This window comes from Bos mutus, chromosome 7 (assembly GCF_027580195.1).
Source record: "Bos mutus isolate GX-2022 chromosome 7, NWIPB_WYAK_1.1, whole genome shotgun sequence".
Classification (NCBI taxonomy): Eukaryota; Metazoa; Chordata; class Mammalia; order Artiodactyla; family Bovidae; genus Bos; species Bos mutus.
Window position 1 is genome coordinate 47941921 of NC_091623.1, and position 23050 is coordinate 47964970.

The 23050-nt window shown below is 46.5% G+C and overlaps 1 protein-coding gene across 3 annotated transcripts in view; it reads left to right on the top strand.

The window, feature by feature from the left end:
• The window catches only part of SNAP47 (synaptosome associated protein 47), a 76554-nt gene extending 62830 nt beyond the window's left edge, over nt 1-13724 (top strand). The window contains exon 6 of one of the 3 annotated variants that reach the window (XR_011464745.1): nt 3050-3189. Coding sequence is in view for 2 of the 3 variants with exons in the window: in XM_070373438.1 (XP_070229539.1) it covers nt 3050-3196 (147 nt within the window). In the remaining variant the exon portion in view is untranslated. Of the gene's footprint in view, nt 1-3049 lie in introns of all 3 variants that reach the window. The other 2 variants (XM_070373438.1, XM_005893878.3) reach the window with 2 other exon arrangements.
• The last annotated feature ends 9326 nt before the right edge of the window (nt 13725-23050 follow it).

Consider the following 23050-nt stretch of genomic DNA (forward strand, 5'->3'; position numbering starts at 1 on the left):
CAGAGTTAGATTGAGGATTAGCAGAGAATAGTTAGGGCACATTGTAGGGGTCCCCTAAATTCTATTCTTATTTCAGATACCTGGGGAATGAGAACACAGAAAACAAAACCACATATATATATACACATACATACATAGAGATCATATATCTATGTGGCTTTCCCAGTGGCTCAGCAGTAAAGAATCTGCCTGCAGTGCTGGTTCAGTCTCTCAGTCAGGAAGATCCCCTGGAGGAGGAATGGCCGCCCACTCCAGTATTTTTGCCTGAAAAATCCCACGGACAGAGGAGCCTGGCAGGCTACAGTCCAAAGGATTGCAAAGAGTCAGACCCAGCTGAGCTCACACGCATATATAGATCACACACACACACACACACACACACTCTAATCCCCAGTTTTACTTTCCTCTGAGAGTGTTCGGGTGTTGGGATGAGAAAGCAATATTATCAGCAGTGCTTGTCTAACAGGCACTGATTTGGATTTGGGTTTTGGAGGACTTTTATCATGTCTTCTGTTTCCTGGTTTTCTGTGTGCACTGTTAATATCAGAACAGAGCAAAACAGTTGGCTGTCTGCAGGGAAGGGAGCACGCGGCTCCCTTGCTGAAGCCTGTCTCCTGCCATCAGTGCATGTGCGAACAGTGACTGTTTACAGTTCAGAACCTGGTAGTCCTGAAAAACAGTTCAGTTGAAAATAAACTTGACCACGTTTTGATGTGATTGACAAGGATGTAGAGGTTGCAAAGAGAGTCACAGGGTCTGTGTGGCCTAATCACTCAGCGTAGGGGAGAGACCTCCTCAAAGGTGTCACGTAGGATGCAGGTGTCTGACAAAGGGGACATTTTGTGCAAGTTTCTGGTAGAATGGCCTTATTATCACACTGAAATGGAGGCAATAAGGAAGGAATAGTTGACCAGAGAGAACAGCATGGAAGGACCTGCCTAACATAGTGGTGAGTGGTGACTTTTTTATTATGCTGTCTGGGCCTCAGCCATATGAGATCATAGAAATGAGAGATGGAAAAGACCTCCTGTATGAGGTCATCTAGCCCATCCCCTCCAGAGCTGACTGACCCCACAGTATACTTTCCAGAGCTCTGTCCAGTTTTTCAAGTGACTCAACTGATGGAGTTTCCACCAGCTCCCAGAGGGCGCAAAAAGGTAGTGTCTGAGACTGCTAGCTTGGATCAGGATTTATTCTTCTTTCTCATGACGAAGATCCCTGTGATGATGCTTTGTTTGAAGAGAGACGGGGTAAATCCTGCCTCTGTCTCTGACTTGCGTATAACTGCGGATGACCTCAGCGAGCCTCATCTCCACATCGCCCTCCAAAAAGCGGGGGTGTGTTGCTGGGTTCCTTCAGCCTGAGCATTCGAAAAGCGGGGCGTGTTGCTGGGCTCCTTCAGCCTGAGCGTTCGAAGACTTGGCGGCGGCGCCTTACACAGCACTTTATGGTTTTCACAGCTTGTTCACATTTGTGATCTCATTTGAGCCCCACCGTTCTTAGGGAAGGAGTTGATCGTATTCTCCTCCTGACCATCTCCCTGCCTATTCTGTTTCTTGTTAATCAGACGGAGGAGTTCTCCCAGGCAGTGGGTGGTGGGCCAGGTGCTCAGGCATTGCTTTTTGATTCGTTTGACCTCACAGGTACTGTGCCTTCTGAGACACCATGTGGCTGCACTTTATTCTCCGTGAGGTGTGGCCTCCTTTCCCAGGCAGTAGCACTGCTCAGGATTATCCCAGGCCGCCTATGGAGCCCAGAGCTTTCTTGCCTGTGTCTCTGGGTGGGACCTGCGCGGGGACTGGCTCTCAGTCTGGAGTGTGATATGTCATCAGTAGGACTGCACTCGGGTCCTCCTCTGGTGCTCACCCAGGCTGCTCATCGTCAGACCCGTCCTCCTGTGATAAAGGACTTTGCATGGATCCATAGGCAGGCTGGTCCATCGGGAGTTAGTAAACCGGGCACCAAGGGCTCGTCTTAATTCAGATTGTGCAGTTCCTTTCCTGAACCTTTCTCTAAAAGAGGAACAGTATTGATATTTATTGCAAGTAGTTGGTCATTAAGATTTCTCTCAAAATCATTTCTTTTTGTTGTCAAAGACATTAAATTTTTAAACCCCGGTTCAGTAGGTATATAATTAAAGTACATTTCACAGTAATACAGTGTTGCCCTCAACTAGTTTATAAAACTGTATGAAGTATGACATGAGTCCCGGCAATGGAGCAAGGAGCTGCCGTCCAGCCTGGGCCGCTCCCTTGGTCTGGGACGCCGTCCTTCCCCGGGCGTCACTGTGCGCTCATGGCGTCTCTGTGTGTCCCCCGTGTGTGCGCTCGCTGGGACGCCAGGGCCTGCGCTCGCGGGGCTGTCCCCGCATTTCTGGGTAGGCCCACGGGGCTATGGTGTGTCCCTGCTTCATCACCTCTGGCTATCTCTCCTGTTGTGTTCTGCCTTTTATATTTGTGTGTGAAATATCCCAAATATACAGACGAAAAAGGGGGGTTGCCTTTCTCTTTAAGCTTTGGTTTTCCAGCTTCAGTCTGCAGTTAGGCGCTTGGGTGCAGAAAGGTAAATGAAGCAGTGATGAGGTGAGAGCTGGGACTCAGATCTGAGTTGTAGCCTCCGGATTCCTGGTTCTGTGCCGTGCCACTGCCGTTCGCAGGAATTCCATGTGGATGTGGTAACATTCTTAGCAAGGCGGTCAGCGTCGAAATCACGGGTTGGAAACAGCAGTGCCTCAGGGATGTATCTCCTGGGGCTGTGTGGTCAGTCTCCTTGTTTATGGCCTGGAGCAGGGCCAGACAGCGGATGCATCATCTCCCAACAGCCCTACCTCCCCGAAGGTCAGTGCCAGAAAACGGCAGCGCTGAGACCCAAAGCCAGGTCAGAGCTGGAGGCTCTGTGCTCAGAGCCTCCCCATTAACTTACACATTGGTTGGTTATCTCCATTAACTTACACATTTTCTGAGTATTATGAAAATAATGGAAAGATACATTATCTTTTTGAGAGCATGAGAAAAGGCAGCCCCTCCTATCATTTCTGCTTCTCTTGCAGATCCTGAGGAAGCTCAAAGGTCTTGCGTTAGACACCGAGACAGAGCTGGAGAGACAGGATGAGGCCTTGGATGGCATCACTGAAGCTGTGGACCGGGCGACCTTAACCATCGACAAGCATAACCGACGAATGAAGAAACTGACTTAGAAGAACAGGCAAGCGTAGGGATGACTGCTTCTGATGAGAATCACTTCTGAGTACGTTGTTCTCAGATCCTGCATGCTTCCTTTGAGATGAAGACCCCGGAAAGTCATTCCAAGTGCCTGTCCTGGGAGGTGCATGGCTGCCTCAGGATGAAGGGCTGCTGAGAAAGTGGCTCGGGGTGATCGTAGCTGCCACCAAGGGATTCCCTTGTAGGGAGCTGAACGTGCAGGGAAGGAGTTCTGCCTACAAGTACAGTGAGCTCCTGCCCGCAGGGCCCTCCCAGGCTGCCTGGGGAGTCAGGAGCGCACACACATTCAAACACAGGCTGAGCCCTGTGAGGTGGCCACGGCAGCACGGCGTCTTCATTCTGAGGGTGAGCTGGATGCAGGCCTCAGGGACCACTTTGCCTGGCCACAGTCCCAGGTCTCCAGTGCACAACTAGCTGTATTTGCATCCTGTCTCCTCTTGATAACCATAAAAAGGATGATTTATGTCTCTATGAAAGAATCTGCTTATTTCTAACCCTCTGCCTGTTTGAACACTGCAGGCGTATCCTTTGTCAGGAAAATCTCTTCTCCAGAACTACATTCAGTCCTGAGCCTGCCTCTCCTGCATGGCCTGCTCAGCACAGACCCCATTGCCTTCACGTTGTTCCGTTTTTCTCTGATGGACAGGTCAGTTTCTCTTTGGTTATACTGTAAGTTCTAACAAAAGCTAAGAGTACACTTGGTGCACCCCGAGATCATCCTGTAGACACCTGAAATGTTCTTTAACTGTTCAGTTTTTAGTCAAACATGAAAACAGTACATACTGCACCTATTTTTTTTAATTTATTATTTTTTAATATAAATTTATTTATTTTAATTGGAGGCTAATTACTGTACAATATTGTATTGGTTTTGCCATACATCAACATGAATCCGCCACGGGTGCACACGTGTTCCCCATCCTGAACCCTCCTCCCACCTCCCTCCCCATCCCATCCCTCTGGGTCGTCCCAGTGCACCAGCCCCGAGCATCCAGTATTGTGCTTCGAACCTGGACTGGCGATTCGTTTCACATATGATATTATACATGTTTCAATGCCATTCTCCCAAATCATCCCACCCTCTCCCTCTCCCACAGAGTCCAAAAGACTGTTCTATATATCAGTGTCTCTTTTGCTGTCTCGTATACAGGGTTATTGTTAACCATCTTTCTAAATTCCATATATAATGTGTTAGCATACTGTATTGTTTTTCTTTCTGGCTTACTTCACTCTATAGGCTCCAGTTTCATCCACCTCATTAGAACTGATTCAAATGTATTCTTTTTAATGGCTGAGTAATACTCCATTGTGTATATGTACCACTGCTTTCTTATCCATTCATCTGCTGATGGACATCTAGATTGCTTCCACGCCCTGGCTATTATAAACAGTGCTGCGATGAACATTGGGGTACACGTGTCTCTTTCAATTCTGGTTTCCTTGGTGAGTATGCCCAGCAGCGGGATTGCTGGGTCGTATGGCAGTTCTATTTCCAGTTTTTTAAGAAATCTTCACACTGTTCTCCATAGTGGCTGTACTAGTTTGCGTTCCCACCAACAGTGTAAGAGGGTTCCCTTTTCTCCACACCCTCTCCAGCATTTATTGCTTGTAGACTTTTAGATAGCAGCCATTCTGACTGGTGAAATTGCACCTGTTTTAAATAGTGTTAATTTTTGCTTTTCTGCCCCATTTCTATCCAGAGACAGAAATGCTAGTTTTAGAATGTTGTCTGAAGCTATACATTGATGCCTTTTCGCTTGGTTTGGGGTGTCTTAGTGTGTTCCCTGGCGGATCAGACAGTGAAGAATCCATCTGCAATGTGGGAGACCTGGATTCAATCCCTGGGTTGAGAAGATCCCCTGGAAGAGGGCATGGCAACCCACCCCAGTATTCCTGCCTGGAGAATCCCCATGGACAGAGGAGACTGATGGACTAAGGGGTCTCAAAGAGTCAGACACGACTGAGTGACTAAGCACAGCACAGCACAGCGTGTGCCTGGGAGAGCCCCTCATGGGAAGATGAGGGAGAGTAGAGAAATGGGTGGCGTCCTCCCATTCTCACAACAAGTCCCATTCAGGCTGCTTTGAAATCACATCCCAAGGAGCCCTGCCCAGAGAAGCTCACTTAGGCCTTGTACGGTGTTGCTGTGAAGCACCGTTGCTACAGCCCTCCTGGGATGGCGCCTGCAAGCCCTGTGCTGCCACGTCGCACCACTCCACTTGCGTACTAAGTCCTGGGTGGTTTTAAGAATTAATTCACAGATACAGTGTTAGTTTTCTGGGGCTGCCCTAACAAAGTACCACAAACAGGAGGCCTACAGCAGTAGGAATGCATGGTTGGAGGCCGCAAATTCAGGGTTGAGGTGTGGGCAGTCTGCGGTCCTTCTGGTGTCTCTAGGAGAGGATCATTTGTGCCATTTCAGGTCACCGGTGCCTCCAGGTATCCCTGGGCTTGTGGCCACATCACCCAGATCTCTGCCTCCATTGTCATGTGGCCACCATCCCACGTTTCTGTGTTTCAAAACTCCCTGTCCTTTCTCTTATGAGGATCCGTCCTAATCCAGGGTTATCTCACCTCAAGATCTTTTTACCTTGATGATGTCTACAGAGACCCCATTTCCACATTAGGCCTGAGGTTCCCAGTGGGCATGGATTTTGGGTCACCTAGGGATGCCCAGCCTTGTGAGAGCCGATCCATTCCAAAAAGACATGGAAAGTAGCATTTCTAGAGAGTAATGGTCATAAGGGTCCTTCTTTATTCAGTTTGGTAAATTATATTCCTAGTCTCTGTTTGTCTTCCTTGGTTTGTACTCACTAACCTCCAAGATGAGAAGTGGGCCTGTCCTCTCGAGGTTTCTCGTACCAATGCAGGCGTGTGCAGAGTTGCTCTTGACCTTTCCTTTGCATCAAATGACGGATCAGCTCAGAGCTCGTGCCCCTTCCATGGGGTCTGAGCCCATGCCGCCCTTTCTTGTGCATGATCCCAGGGAGGTCAGGGAGAACACATTAGATGGGAAGGTGTGTCAACAAGGACAGTTACTGAGAGGCAGCCTAGAGGCAGCCGCAGCTGGATCACATCCCTGTGGAACTTGGAGGAACACTTGAGGAAAGGCAGCCTGTGCCCTGGGCATGGGCTCCCCAGGTAGCACTAGTGGTAAAGAACCTGCCTGCCAGTGCAGGAGACTTAGGAGAGACGGGTTAGATCCCTTAGTTGGGAAGATCCTCTGGAGGAGGGCATGGCAACTCACTCCAGTATTCTTGCCTGGAGAATCCCATGGACAGAGGCTCCTGGCGGGCTACAGTCCACGGGGTTGCATAGAGTTGGACACGACTGAAGAGATTTAGCACATGTGCCCTGGGCACAGGCAAGTGCAGGTGGGCAGGCTACACCCAAATACCATAGCTTCTCATGGCATCCCTCGAAGAGTGTGTCCCCTGGGGTAGAGTACGTGGTTCTCACCATGGCCACGCACGGGGCTCGTGCCTGGGACTCAGAAAACACAGACATACATGCACACAACACACACTGACCTCAGGCCCGGAGTCAGGACACCTGAGGGTGCGTGCGTTACCCAGATGTCTCAATTAGCAGGTGACTTACTGCCAGACCTGCGCTCTCTGCATCTAGCTCTGGAGAGCCCTGAGCAGTGGACATGAACACAGATCCGTGCCACTCATGATGCTATTCTGAATACAGGTGGGCACTGGTCAGAGGTCCCCAGCTCAGTCTCCAGCAGCCAGCCAGCCTCTGCTCATCCTGAAAATAGGTAACTCCTCTGGCATCAGGACCATACACACCTCAGCTGCCAACAGGCCTCTGGAAAGCAGGGGCCAGGACTCTGCTGGTGATCCCCTGCCAGGAACAAGCCCTGAGCTCTGTGGGCCTCACCCTCTCCTTATCCATCACCAGATACTCTGAGCATGAAGGTGTGTGGCACAGAAGACATTGTACTGTTAGAGGACTATTCTCTGGGCCCTTTCTCGCCCATGAATAGCTAAATTGATGTGGAGACTTAGAGTGTGTTTTTTTTTTTTAAAAAAAGAAGGGGGCCATCAAAGACCATTTTATGCTATTTTTTTTTAAACCTTGACCCCAGAACTAACTTTTTAACCTCAACACCTTCCCGTAGCAGAAAATCCATCTGCCAAATGGTTAGTCACCAAGGCTGAAGCAAAATTGCCAGGAACTCTATGAAACCAGGCAGTGACTCCCACGATACACTTATCCCAGGGAAGTAATTCCACCTCCCACTGCTCCCTGCAACTGTGGTGCACTGGCTCTGCCTCCGTGTTCTGGACATGGGGAGGCCGCGAGGGGGACAGCTGTTGAGATGCTCCTAGAAGCAGTGCCAAGGGAAGGGGACAAGCAGGTCAGCTGGTGAGCTCTCCTGCCACCCTCAGGCGGCCTAGGTGGTAAGCGTGACGGCTGGAACCAAGTGGATCCTACCAGGTGAGTAGACCCTCTGGAGAGTGGCAGGAAAGGCACACTGAGCCCGTGGTCATCACCACTGGTGTTTGGATCAGGACCTGCTGTGTCTCCTATTGTGCTTTTAATTTTCCTGATGTGGAGTTTGTCCTCCTAACACTGACTTTGGGTTTGTGTGTGGGGGGGTCAAGCTCACGCATGTGAGTAACAAAATCTATTTGCCCTTTAACCTCTGACTGAGGGAATGGATTGAGTTAAGTTTGTTGTCACCCTATAAGGAGTTTGCACTTCTTAAAACATGTAATTCTTTAAGTTCAGTTTTACACTATAAAGGTGGGCAGAATAAGGACCCACATCTAATGCAGCCATGAGATGAATACTGAGCTGAAATGAAACTGCTTTGACATTTCATCAAAAATGGCTGATTCTTTTGTTTGTTTAGGGCAGAGGTCAGCAGACTTTTTCAATAAAAGGCCAGGTAAAAAATACTTCATCTTTCAAGCCATGTGGTATCTGTTGAAATGTCTCAGGTCTACTGTTAAATGAAGGCAGCCTGGACTTAGGAACAAATGGTCATGCTGTGTTCCATCAAAACTACCTGTGAAGTTAGAATTTCATATATTTCATGTGTTCCACAATGTTATTCTTGTTCTGATTTTCTTTCAACCATTTGAACATTTAGACACGTCCCCAGCTTGCAAGCCATAGGAGAACAGACTGCAGGGCTTTGCACTCACCTGCCCAGATGGGTGTGTTCCTTTGACGTTTCACATCAGAGTCTTTGAGCATTGTCTGGAGGGCATCTCACTTCCCTCCTTAGCCCCAAACTCAAGTGTGGCTTGAGCTCTTCACACGGCATTCCTTGTGGTGGCCAGCACTGAGTCTAGGGTTGCGGCTGGCAGGGTTTTGGGTATTTTTGCCATAAAAGATAAAAAGGCAAAAATGACAATGAAACATGAAAAACTAATGACAGAATCTTTAAAAGATCTTATTTTGGAAAAATGAAAATGCTAAAAGTATTTGAATGTTATTAAAATGTGTGTAGATTCATGGTTATACTTGTATTTGGGTATAACTTAAGAGAAAGTATGGTTTCCCTGGGGGCTCAGAGGTTAAAGCATCTGCCTGCAATGCGGGAGACCCTGTTTCGATCCCTGGGTTGGGAAGATCCCCTGGAGAAGGAAATGGCAGCCCACTCCAGTATTCTTGCCTGGAGAATCCCATGGACGAAGGAGCCTGGTGGGCTACAGTCCACGGGGTCGCAAAGAGTCGGACATGACTGAGCTATTTCACTTTAAGAGAAAGTGATGATACTTCCTTTTTCACAGTCAATCATTTAAGGATTCAGGATCTAATGTCAGTTGTACGTTCTTTATGATATAAAAAAATCTGAAATCTTTTGACGTTTTCCTGGAAGTAAAATGAACAGATGAAGGATGCTATTATCAATATATTGTGTATAATTGGTAGTACATACATGGCCTATATTTAAGTGTTCCATCACATGCCCATTCCTATATTAATATTTAACCAAATCATCTAAGCCAGATTCTGTGCCAGATACCAAAATTCTAGCTACATCACGTACTCTGCTATCAAATAACGTCACCATTTTTAAGAAACTTATGCTCATGAGGAATCACATAACCATGTATTTTGGAGTTGGGGGGAATAGGAGGTCCTTGATTCTTCTTTCCCTCCAGCTTCTAATATTGCATAATTTGGTTAAGAAAGCATTAGAGAACAAGCTGCTGTGTCTAAATTAGCTAAAGAATTGATAATTAATGCTCTGCAAGACTGTAGTCAATTATCTTTCATGGAACAATTGCCTTACAGCCAATTGTGAGACCAAACTGCTCGCAGCAAAGTTGCTTACAGCACAAGTACCAGCCACAGGCTGGGAGACACCCACCGGCTTGTTTCCTGACTCTGCTCAGCTGTTCAGAGCTTCAAAGCCTGCGTTAATGGCACTAGTCAGTCCCCTCCCTTTATAAGGCAGAAATGGGGGACAGTAGAGAGAGAATGAGATGGGAAATGGCAGGTAATGGTTTCCACGAGTAATCTCTGGAGGCTCCAAAACAGCACACACACACATTTTAGGAGAGAAAAAGATAGCAGTCAATCCTAGAGACATTTTCAAATAACACAGGAAACTTGACTACAGGCAGTTAGTTGGGGTGGGGGGCTTTGGTTTTGGGTTTGATGGAATGCCCTCTTGGAGGAAGTTGTATTGATTGGGATGTCAGCCGTGGCATGAGACCATGCTGCAAGCTTCCAAGGCCCCACTGGCCTCACCTATGAGGAGTCCGCTCACCTCTCACTGCTCCTGATTTAATTATTAGTCATGGGTTTGAATACAACTTGCAAATTGTAATCAGTTTTCACATTTGCAACTGATTTCCGCAGCCACATAGTATCTCAAGCTTTTGGCACCCATCTGGAAACAGAACAGCAGTGGGTTTACCCAGGAGGTAATTTTCCCTGATTCATTTTGAAAGTAAAAAGCCACAAGGTTGGTCCTTCAGCTAGTCTGAAGACGAGGGTGGTCCTGCTTCCCAGAAGGACTGCCTAGTCTCGTCCCTCAGCCTCCTCAGTGAGAAACATACCAGCAGGAGCAGAGAAGGCATCAATTCAAAGACAGCAGGGGCTGCTTGTCAACCCAGGAGCCACTCAAGGCCCGTGTGCAGCGTCCAGGGGAGGAGATCCCAGCTTCAGGAGTGGGGAGCTGTGAGCACGACCACGGTCAAGGCTGTGTTCTTTGAGCCTGGCTCACGTCCTGGGCTCTCGCTGGGTAGGCAGCCATATTCAGGCCGTCGCACCATGAGCAGCTGCTGTCCTGGGGCGCGGTAGCGCCACACTGTGCCACGTGCTCTCCCACCAGGTCCGGGGCAGCACTGGTTCCTCAGTGACCTCTGCATTTTACCTTCATCTTCTATCACAACCTCTGGCCCTTTCTCTCACCCTGGGGAGGGAGGTGTGAGCTAGGGAACGGCAACTCATTTCCGCCATCTATCTCTTCTGGAGGCTGGAGGGTTAGTAGGTCTAGGGCATGTTCCCCAGAGTGAGTAAAGGGCAGGATGCAGAAACCCAGCTATCCATAAAGGAGGATCGGCCCTCCCAGGATGTGCAAACAGCTCAAGCCTGCTGCCCATGCCTCTCCGCCACACTCACGCGGCTTCCCCCACGCAGCGGCTGTTCTGTTCCCACTTCTGGTCAGTGGAGCTTGTGCTGGGATTAATGAGGCTGGACCCTTTTTTAGAGGCTCGGGGCAGGTGCCCTGGAAAGGAGTGGCAGGTGGGGTGCAGGCACTGGGTTCTCCTACCATGGAAGGTGAGGACAAGCAGAGAATGCACAGCCTTGTGAAGTCTCATATGGAGTTGTTTGGACCTTCTGCTGCATTTTCCAATGGAAGGATGCTTTAGAGGGCGGTTCGTTTCCTAATGTGATGGCAGCATAGAGATAGACAATTTGGGAATAGAGATTAGGAATGAAGATGATGGAAGTGGGTCAGAAGACGAGACCAGGGATCCCATTCCTAAGTGCCCAGTAAGTGGTTCGTCTTTGAATCAGATGCACAAGCCTGTTGGCTTTGCAGAGTGCTCACAGAAGTTCCCCAGAGGGCATCTCTGTTTATCTTTCTGACAAGTGAGGAAACAAAATACCTAACACCCCCCCCAGGGTCTGTAGTCAAGGCTCTGCTGAGATCCTGACTGCCCAACAGGAGTGAGCCCGCAGAACAGTGTGGAGAGAAGGGAAGTGTCCCAGGTCACGGGGTGTGGTCTCAACGAACCAGGGTTACTTACAGATCCAAACCCACCCATTTTGTGCCCCATGTCATAGAAAATTTGTTTCTTTTTGGAAGCAGTAGCTGCTTGCTAAACTTAGAGACCACCTGTCTTCCCAACTGGCTTATTCATGTAGAACATTGCTTCAGCACGGGAGGGTCACAGAGGGGGTTGAAGCAATAGCTGGGGAGGCAACAAGATGCCTTCTCGGTCACTCACTGTCCTGTCAGCTTAACCCAAAATGAGGAGATGCCTGAACCTGCAGCCTCACTTGCTCTGTGTGCTTGTTGGAGCGTGGGGTCATAAGAAAAGACACCACTGCATCTTGTTCAAGCCCACTCTGACCTCTGGATCCTGTGAAGTAAGCACTCTGCCCTCTTGGCCTCATAAACTAGCCTGAGGCTGCTCACAGATCCACCCACTCCTGCTTGCTCAGCTCTCCCTTGTCACACTGCCCAGCACAGGAACATCATCATGGGTGGGGTGTCCATGTTACTCTGCTCTCACAGTCCACAGACCTCAGAGGGGTGGGGTCTCCGCGTCACCCAGCCCTTCACTCACAGACCTCACAGCATGGACTAGGATCTCCCCATTACCTGGCCTGTCTGCAAAGTAGATGGAGACATATGGTTCTGGGGCTACTGTAGCAGAATACCACAAACTGGGTGGCCTGAAACAACAGAATTTAAACTCTCTCAATTCCAGAGTTCCGAATTCTGAAGTCAAGGTGTCAGCAGAGCCCTGGTCTCCTCAGAGGCTCCAGGGGAGAATCTTTGCCTCTCCACTTCCTGAAGCCACATTTCTCCATTTCTGCTGCATCTTCCCATTACCGCTTCCTCTTCTGTGTGTCTGCCTCAAAATTCCCGGTGCTTCTTTTTTACAAGGACACTTGTCAGTGGATTTCGCATCCACTAAAATATCCCATATGACCTGGTCATCTCAAGATTTGTAACCTAACTGCATACGTAGAGACACTTTTTCCAAGTAGGTCATATTTACAGGTTCCTGGAATTAGGACTTGGACATGTCTTTTGAGGGCGATAGTTCAGCCTGTTATAATCTGTCTGATGTTCCTCCTAAATTCACATTCATCCCACATAGAAAATATATTCGTCCATCCCAACATCTGCAAAAGTCTCAACCCATTACATGACAGCTCTTCATCCAAAGTCTCATCTAAATATCATCCGCTCTGACCTCATCATCTGAATCATTTACATCTAGTATTGGTGAGACACTTGGTATGGTCCATCCTGGGGCAAAATTTCTCTCCATCTCTGACCTGTGAAGCCAGAAAACAGATTGCTTCTAAATACAGTAGTGGGGCAGGCCTATGATAAAGTGATAGGCTGTTCTTACTCCAAAAGGGGGGAAGGGGATATGGAAGTTAGGAAGGGTCACCAGAGTTCCTGTTTGCTGTCTGGCATGAGGGGAGCTGGGAAGTCACTTCTCCAACCTAACAACAAGTTAAAAGCTGAGCAAACTGAAAAGCAACAACCCTTATATCTATTAAAGAAATGAGTTCACAGGGCAAACTTCCTAACTCATTCTATGAGGCCAGCATTTCCTTAATACGAAACCAGACAAAAGTATTACAGGGTACCAATACATGCACAAATCCTCAACGAAGTGTTAGCAAACCAAATCAACAAAGCATAAAATGATTATACACAATGACTGAGTGGGATTTATCCCATGTTTGCAAGGCTGGTTCAACATTTTAAAAAGTCAGTATAATCCATCACATCAACAGATGAAGAAAAATCACATGATCATATCAATAGATACAGAAAAACCATAAGATAAATCCTATACTCATTCACGATAAAAAAAAAAAAATCTTCCAACAAACTAGGAACAGAAGGGAATTTTCTCAACTTCATAAGGAACATCTACAAAAAAATCTAAAGCAAATACTATACATAATAGTGAGAAGCTTGAAGTTTTTCTGCTAAGATCAGGGACAAGGCAAAAGTGTTCCTTCTAACATTGTTCTGAAAGTTAATGCAATGAAACTAAAAAGAAATAAAAAGTATAGTGATTGGAAAGGAAAAATAAAAGTTTTTTTGCTTGCAGAGGTTATGATTTTCTATGAAAAAAATCAGAATTGACCAAAACAAACTGCTGAAACTAATAAACAATTATGGCAAAGTTGCAGGATACAGTGTTAATATGCAAAAGTCAATCACTTTCCTAGATACCATCGATGAACACATGAAATTTGAAGTTAACAATGTCATTTATTTTTTTTTTCTCATGGGTTTCCTATCTTCTTTCTTTTTCTTTTTTTTTTTTAAATTTTATTTTATTTTTAAACTTTACAATATTGTATTAGTTTTGCTAAATATCAAAATGAATCCGCCACAGGTATACCTGTGTTTCCCATCCTGAACCCTCCTCCCTCCTCCCTCCCCATACCCTCCCTCTGGGTCGTCCCAGTGCACCAGCCCCAAGCATCCAGTATCGTGCATCGAACCTGGACTGGCGACTCGTTTCATACATGATATTATACATGTTTCACTGCTATGTCATTTACTTTAGCACACCTGCCCCCAATATAATACTTAGGTAGAAATCTAACAAAATATATATCAGAGCTCTATGAGAGCTCTTATAGATAATTGTAGTATATGTAATTGTAATTATGTATGTAGTATTATGTAATTGTAGTAAATTACAATATACTAATGAAAGAAATTAAAGAAGAGCTAAATACACTCTATGTTCATGGATAGGAAGAGTCACTATTGTTATGATATCAGTATTTTCCAACTTGATCTATAAATTCAATGCAATGCCAGCCAAAATCCCAGTAAGTCACTCTGTGGGTATCAGCAGACTGATTCTATGGTTTATCTGGAGAATCAAAAGACTCACAATAGGCAACTCAATACTGAATGAGAACAGAGTCTGAGGACTGACTTCAAGATGACTATAATGCGATAGTAATCCAGACAGTGTGGTATTGTTGAAAAAATAGACAAATCAATGAAACAGTAGAGGGCCCGGAAGTAGATTCACCTGAATGTAGTAAGTGAATCTTTGACAAAGGAGCAAAGGCGACAGAATGTAGCAAATATACACTTCAACAAATGGTGCTGGAACAACTGGACACCCGCATGAAAGAAAATTAATCTTTAGACACAGACTTTGTTCACAAAAATTTAACTCCAAATGGGTCACAGGCTTAAATGTATTACGCACGAAACTATACCTAGAAGATAACATAGGAGAAAACCTAGATCTTAGGAAAGATACAACCCTAAAGTCATGATCCATGAAAGGAAGAATGGATAAGTTGGGTTTCATTACAATTTCAATCTTCAGCTCTGTGAAAGATACTGTCAAGAGAATGAGAAGTCAAGCCACAGACTGGGGAAAAAATATTTGCAAAAGACATACCTGGTAAGGACTGTAATCCAAAGAACAAAACGAACCAATAAACTGTGGTCAGAGATCAGATCAGATCAGTCGCTCAGTCGTGTCTGACTCTTTGCGACCCCATGAATCGCAGCACTCCAGGCCTCCCTGTCCATCACCAACTCCCAGAGTTCACTGAGACTCACGTCCATCGAGTCAGTGATGCCATTCAGCCATCTCATCCTCTGTCGTCCCCTTTTGTCCTCCTGCCCCCAATCCCTCCCAGCATCAGAGTCTTTTCCAATGAGTCAACTCTTTGCATGAGGTGGCCAAAGTACTGGAGTTTCAGCTTTAACATCATTCCTTCCAAAGAAATCCCAGGGCTGATCTCCTTCAGAATGGACTGGTTGGATCTCCTTGCAGTCCAAGGGACTCTCAAGAGTCTTCTCCAACACCACAGTTCAAAAGCATCAATTCTTTGGTGGTCAGCCTTCTTCACAGTCCAACTCTCACATCCATACATGACCACAGGAAAAACCATAGCCTTCACTAGATGAACCTTTGTTGGCAAAGTAATGTCTCTGCTTTTTAATATGCTATCTAGGTTGGTCAAAACTTTCCTTCCAAGGAATAAGCGTCTTTTCATTTCATGGCTGCAGTCACCATCTGCAGTGATTTTGGAGCCCCCCAAAATAAAGTCTGACACTGTTTCCACTGTTTCCCCATCTATTTCCCATGAAGTGGTGGGACCGGATGCCATGATCTTCGTTTTCTGAATGTTGAGCTTAAGCCAACTTTTTCACTCTCCACTTTCACTTTCATCAAGAGGCTTTTTAGTTCCTCTTCACTTTCTGCCATAAGGGTGGTGTCATCTGCATATCTGAGGTTATTGATATTTCTCCCGGCAATCTTGATTCCAGTTTGTGTTTCTTCCAGTCCAGCATTTCTCATGATGTACTCTGCATATAAGTTAAATAAACAGGGTGACAATATACAGCCTTGACGAACTCCTTTTCCTATTTGGAACCAGTCTGTTGTTCCATGTCCAGTTCTAACTGTTGCTTCCTGACCTGCATACAAATTTCTCAAGAGGCAGATCAGGTGGTCTGGTATTCCCATCACTTTCAGAATTTTCCACAGTTTATTGTGATCCACACAGTCAAAGGCTTTGGCATAGTCAATAAAGCAGAAATAGATGTTTTTCTGGAACTCTCTTGCTTTTTCTATGATCCAGCAGATGTTGACAATTTGATCTCTGGTTCCTCTGCTTTTCTAAAACCAGCTTGAACATCAGGAAGTTCACGGTTCACATATTGCTGAAGCCTGGCTTGGAGAATTTTGAGCATTACTTTACTAGTGTGTGAGATGAGTGCAATTGTGCGGTAGTTTGAGCATTCTTTGAATTGCCTTTCTTTGGGATTGGAATGAAAACTGACCTTTCCAGTCCTGTGGCCACTGCTGAGTTTTCCAAATTTGCTGGCATATTGAGTGCAGCACTTTCACAGCATCATCTTTCAGGATTTGGAATAGTTCAACTGGAATTCCATCACCTCCACTAGCTTTGTTCGTAGTGATGCTTTCTAAGGCCCACTTGACTTCACATTCCAGGATGTCTGGCTCTAGGTCAGTGATCACATCATTGTGATTATCTGGGTCGTGAAGATCTTTTTTGTACAATTCTGTGTATTCTTGCCATCTCTTCTTAATATCTTCTGCTTCTGTTAGGTACATACCATTTATGTCCTTTATCGAGCTCATCTTTGCATGAAATGTTCCTTTGGTATCTCTGATTTTCTTGAAGAGATCCCTAGTCTTTGCCATTCTGTTGTTTTCCTCTATTTCTTTGCATTGATCGATGAAGAAGGCTTTCTTATCTCTTCTTGCTATTCTTTGGAACTCTGCATTCAGATGTTTATATCTTTCCTTTTCTCCTTTGCTTTTCATTTCTCTTCTTTTCACAGCTATTTGTAAGGCCTCCCCAGACAGCCATTTTGCATTTTTGCATTTCTTTTCCATGGGAATGGTCTTCATCCCTGTCTGCTGTACAATGTCACGAACCTCATTCCATAGTTCATCAGGCACTCTATCTATCAGATCTAGGCCCTTAAATCTATTTCTCACTTCCACTGTATAATCAAAAGGGATTTGATTTAGGTCATACCTGAATGGTCTAGTGGTTTTCCCTACTTTCTTCAATTTAAGTCTGAATTTGGCAATAAGCAGTTCATGATCTGAGCCACAGTCAGCTCCTGGTCTTGTTTTTGCTGACTGTACAGAGCTTCTCCATCTTTGGCTGCAAAGAATATAATCAATCTGATTTCGGTGTTGACCATCTGGTGATGTCCATGTGTAGAGTCTTCTCTTGTGTTGTTGGAAGAGGGTGTTTGTTATGACCAGTGCATTTTCTTGGCAAAACTCTATCAGTCTTTGCTCTGCTTCATTCCGTATTCCAAGGCCAAATTTGCCTGTTACTCCAGGTGTTTCTTGACTTCCTACTTTTGCATTCCAGTCCCCTATAATGAAAAGGACATCTTTTTTGGGTGTTAGTTCTAAAAGGTCTTGTAGGTCTTCATAGAACCGTTCAACTTCAGCTTCTTCAGCGTTACTGGTTGGGGCATAGACTTGGATTACTGTGATATTGAATGGTTTGCCTTGGAAACGAACAGAGATCATTCTGTCGTTTTTGAGATTGCATCCAAGTACTGCATTTTGGACTCTTTTGTTGACCATGATGGCCACTCCATTTCTTCTGAGGGATTCCTGCCCGCAGTAGTAGATATAATGGTCATTTGAGTTAAATTCACCCATTCCAGTCCATTTCAGTTTGCTGATTAGACAATGAAATGTTACTCAACATTAAAAAGAAATGAGCTATGAAATATGAAGTGACATGGAAAAAGCTTAAATGTATATTAACTAACTGAAAGAAAATCTGAGAATATACGTACTATATAATTCCAACTATATAATGTTCTGGAAACAGCAGGACCATGGAGGCAGTAAAAAGATCAATGGTTCCCAGGAATTGGGGATGGAGGGGAGAACGGGATGGATAGGCAGGGCACAGAGGATTTTTAGGGCAGTGAAACCACGTTGTATGATACTGCTAAAAAATAGGGTTATTTTTGTTAAAACCCGTTGATTGTTTGAGACCGAGAGGGAACCCTCATGTGAACTTTGGATGATAGTGATGTGTCAGTGTGGGCTTACTGATTATAATGAGTGTGCCCTCTGTTGTGGGATTGTGGTGGGAGGAGACACTGTGAACGTCAGGCCAGGGATTACTTTCTCTATACCTTGCACTCAGTTTTGCTGTGAACCTAAAACCGCTCTAAGAAACAAAGACCACTGGGAAAAAATAAGGGAAAGAGAGAAGGAGATAAAGGAAGGAAGTCCAGCAAGGCAAATCCCACTCAGTTTCAAGACCTGAGAAGAATCCTCTGTGGTTCAAGGCTTCGTCCTCTGGGCCCAGCACACTCTTCCTTTTTCTTGAAGGGTGGAACACGTCAATAGCTCAGTAGCTCTATCAGCGTGGTTCCTGCCTGTAGAATTTTAGAAGCCCAACAGCCCTTTTCCACTTCATCCTTTTCAGTCCCAGCTGGCAGTGTTTCTGCTGATTGACATTCTCAAAACACGTGTGGGTCTCCTGTGTTTGTCATGGGGATCCACACCGCAGACAAGAAGATCCTCCATTAGATCTTTCCTGGGTAACCCCATCTCTGTTCCTTGCTTCTGCTGAGATGGTTGAGTCACACCCTTAATCTCTTCAGCCACACTAGTGGATACCTTACTAACCATGACGAATCTCCTAATTTTAGCCTCTTTTGCTATCTGAACAGGCTGAGAGTTTCCCACATCATCAGATGCTCATCATTTCTGTTTAACAAGTCTTACTATAAACAGCAAGGAGGTACCAGGCTGCACCTTCGAGACTTTGCTTAGAAATCTCCTCGTGTTCGTTTACAAGTTCTGCTTTTCACCCCACAGTGGAACACAGTTCAGCTGAGTTCTCTGCCACTTTATAATAAGTTTCCTCCAGTTTCCAATAACATGTTACTCATTTCCTTCTGAGTACTCACTGGCAGAGTTGTTAACATCCATATTTCTACCAATAGTCTGTTCAAGGCGGTTTAGGCTTTTTCTATCATGCGTCTCTAAACTTTTCAAGGCATTACCTAATTCTAAAGCCACTTCCATGTTTTTAGGTATTTGTTGCAGTGGTGTACCACTCCCAAGTAATACAATCTGTATTTGTTTCCCAGGGCTGCCATAACAAAGTGCTACAAGCTGGGTGGCTTGAAACAACAGAAATTTCCTTTCACAGTCTTGGAGGCCAGAATTCTGAAATCAGGGTGTTAGCCAGGCTGCATCCTCATATGGGCTCATCTGGGGCTCTTCCAGGCTCATCCAGGTTGTTGGCAGAATTCGTCTCCCTGCAGCAGTGAGACTGAGGTCTTTGTTTCCTTTCTGGCTCTCAGTTGGGCTGCTCTGAGCCCCTAGAGGTGACCCATGTTCCTTGCCCCATGGCCTCCTCCATCTTCATACCAGCAGAAGCAGGCCAAATCCTTTTCATGCTGTGAACCTAGGCCTCTTCCTCTGCAACCAGGTAGAGAAAAATACTTTTAAAGGAAGTCATGTAATTGGGTCAGGCCCACATGGATATCTTCCTATCTTAAGGTCCCCTCATCCTATCTACAAAATCTTTATGCGGCAACACCTTATCAGTGTTTGATCAAAAAGCTGGGCAAGCCTGTGTGAACACAAGGGCAGGAATGTTGAGGGTGTCTTAGGATCTACCCCTGGCTGTTTCCTGCCTCCAGGAAAGTGGTGGTACAGACCTCACCCCTCACCCACAGGGCTGATGCATAAGCTCACAGTGCTGGTTCTCCTTGCTGTCTGTCTGTAGGACTTCTGTAAGTTACTTCCCACCTCTGAAGTGGGAAGTAACTTACTTCTGCATCTATAACATATGGATTCTAAAGGCCCACTGTTACAACCAGCCAGAGCCCCTGGCCCAAGCCATTACTTCCTATCTGCTTATCTGTGAGACTTCCGCACCCCTGGTGGCTGTGAGATGTCCTCACAGTGGCTTCTGGAGCTAGGAGACAGCGAACAAAGGGTTTTGTGAAGCCACTCCTTTTCCAGGAGGTCTTTAGTGCTGAGGTCCTGGGAGAAGTCCCTTCCTCTCCATCACACATTTGAGGAGACAGAAGGAGTATGATGAAGGCAGTCATGAGGGCCACAGCTGTGGGGAGGAAACCCCCTCACCCTCTCAGCCTGGGGACCAGGTGTCCTTGTCATCACAAAAGGAACCTCTTGCTCTGGTTCCAGCAGGCTATTTTCAAGGTGACAGCCAGACCAGAACCTGCAGTGGGCCCGGGAGGTACAGCAGGGGACTTAAAATGCAGATGGCCAGCTGGACACCAGACCCGTCTATGGAAATGTTCCTATTTGTTCCCCATGTTCAGCATGTTTTTAGTTTAATAGTTTGTGTCGTGGTGCCTGGTGTTTACAGCAGTAAAGTCAGGAGAGACAGGAAGTAATAGTGGATCCAGGACCCCCATAGAGTGAGTAGGGCGCTGTCCAGTTACCAGTGACCAGTGGAGTAAGCGTCCGAGAGGGACCTCATGGTTTGCTGCTGTTTGTGGGTGCAGCGTGCTCCATCGGCAGGGCAGTGTGAAGGGAGGAGACAGCAAGAAGAGTGCTGAGGCCTCGATGGAACCCGCTGTGCTCAGGCAGGGTCCCTCCACTCTCTGCACACTGTAGATGTGTGGCGGAGACAGGCAGGCTAATGCTGGCCAAGTGTTTTTGATGCTCCCCGATTGGAGAGCAAACTCAGAGCACCCTGCCCTCTGGGGCTTGCATCTTGTCTGTTTTGAAAGCAGGACCCCCTGAGTTTAGTTCCTTCCCACTAGGGACAGTAAGCATTTCTGACGTGTTCCCATCCTGGAGGTGTTCCAGAAGCCAGGGCACTCCTGACACTGCTAGAGATGGTCTCACTTTTTTTTTTTTCTCCTGAGAAATGGCCACAGGGACCTGTACATCACATAACGTCATGAAATGCTGTGGTTCAACAGCCCATCTTGCCGCCTGCTTGTTCAGTTCAGTTCAGTTCAGTTCAGTCGCTCAGTCGTGTCTGACTCTTTGCGACCCCATGAATCGCAGCACACCAGGCCTCCCTGTCCATCACCAACTCCCGGAGTTCACTCAGACTCACGTCCATCGAGTCAGTGATGCCATCCAGCCATCTCATCCTCTGTCGTCCCCTTCTCCTCCTGCCCCCAATCCCTCCCAGCATCAGAGTCTTTTCCAATGAGTCAACTCTTCGCATGAGATGGCCAAAGTACTGGAGTTTCAGCTTTAGCGTCATTTCTTCCAAAGAAATCCCAGGGCTGATCTCCTTCAGAATGGACTGGTTGGATCTCCTTGCAGTCCAAGGGACTCTCGAGTCTTCTCCAACACCACAGTTCAAAAGCATCAATTCTTCGGCGCTCAGCCTTCTTCACAGTCCAACTCGCACATCCATACATGACCACAGGAAAAACCATAGCCTTGACTAGACAGACCTTTGTTGGCAAAGTAATGTCTCTGCTTTTGAATATGCTATCTAGGTTGGTCATAACTTTCCTTCCAAGGAATAAGCGTCTTTTCATTTCATGGCTGCAGTCACCATCTGCAGTGATTTTGGAGCCCAGAAAAATAAAGTCTGACACTGTTTCTACTGTTTCCCCATCTATTTGCCATGAAGTGATGGGGCCAGATGCCATGATCTTTGTTTTCTGAATGTTGAGCTTTAAGCCAACTTTTTCACTCTCCACTTTCACTTTCATCAAGAGGCTTTTGAGTTCCTCTTCACTTTCTGCCATAAGGGTGGTGTCATCTTGTTACGAGAGGGTATCTGTTGTTCAGTTGCTGTGTCCCCCACTGTCTCCTGGAGTTTGTTCAAGTTCATGTCCATTGAGTTGGTGATGCTCTCCAGGTAATCTAAATGCCCATCAACTGAGGAATGGATAAAGAAGATGTGGTACATATGAATATTACTCAGCCATAAAACAGAACAAAATTGTGTTGTCTGCAGAGACGTGAATGGACCTAGAGAGTATCACACAGAGTGAAGTAAGTCAGAAAGAGGAAAACAAACATCATGTACCAACACATATACGTAGAATCTAGAAGAATGGTACTTTTGTTGTTCAGTTGCTAAGTCATGTCTGACTCTTTGTGACACAATGGACTGTAGCATGCCAGGCTTCTCTGACCTTCACCATCTCCTGGAGTTTGCTTGAACTCATGTCCTTTGAGTTGGAGATGTCATCCAGCCATCTCACCCTCTGTCATCCCCTTCTCCTGCCCTCTGTCTTTCCAGCATCACAGTCTTTTCCAATCAGTCAAGAGGGTCCCTGACTCAAATTGCTCATGTTTAAACCTGAGACAAGTCTGGCCCTCCTGGCTTGTCCTGAGATCATGAATTTGTTCAACAAAAACCCTTTGGCTTCCGGGAGGGAAGAGAGGCTCTTCCATCCATGGAGAGAGGGGGCGAGGCCAAAATGGGGCAGAGATCATCTGATGGCACCCAGGGCACTAGGAAGCTGCCTCTGAGTGATACAGAATGGAGAGAACAAGCCGGGTGTCTGAAATTCTGTGCGTGACAAGGACTCAGTGCTGTTGACAGATCTTGTGTTGAATTGACTGATTGCACGGAGCAAAGCTCATCTGTCATCTGTCCAGTGCCTGAGAGACTTTTTGGAAATTGCCATGAAGCGTGTCTCTGGGAGACAGAGATGGAGACTCTCCAGCCCTCAGGACTACAGTCTTCCCTCTCCTCTTTACACTAGGACCACAGGAACTCCATGTGAGGGGACAGGAGATCAGGCAGGTAGCTTGCAGCTTGTTGGCATTCAGGGTGAGCCCCAAGCAGGCCCAGAGGTGATGCTGGAGCCCTCATTAGGATCTGGGTGTGTTAGCTATACCCGCCTGCAGCTGGGCTTCTCCACTCTCCCAGTGGGGCCTCCCAGGGGTCAAGTGGGCACCATTTGCACCCATAAGGGCATGCCTGGCACACAGTTCATACCAAAACCCATTTAGGGTCCTGGCTACATGAAGTTCAGATGGATAATATAGGGGAGAGCTTCTGAGGAGTATGCCACTGGGAGAGGTTACTTTTTATTGCCCCATGCCTTAAAGCCTTCAGCTTGGGTGTGTCTGAGCAGGGGAGTGGTGAGCATGGAATTGCAGGAGTGAGGAGGCAGAAAGCAGAAG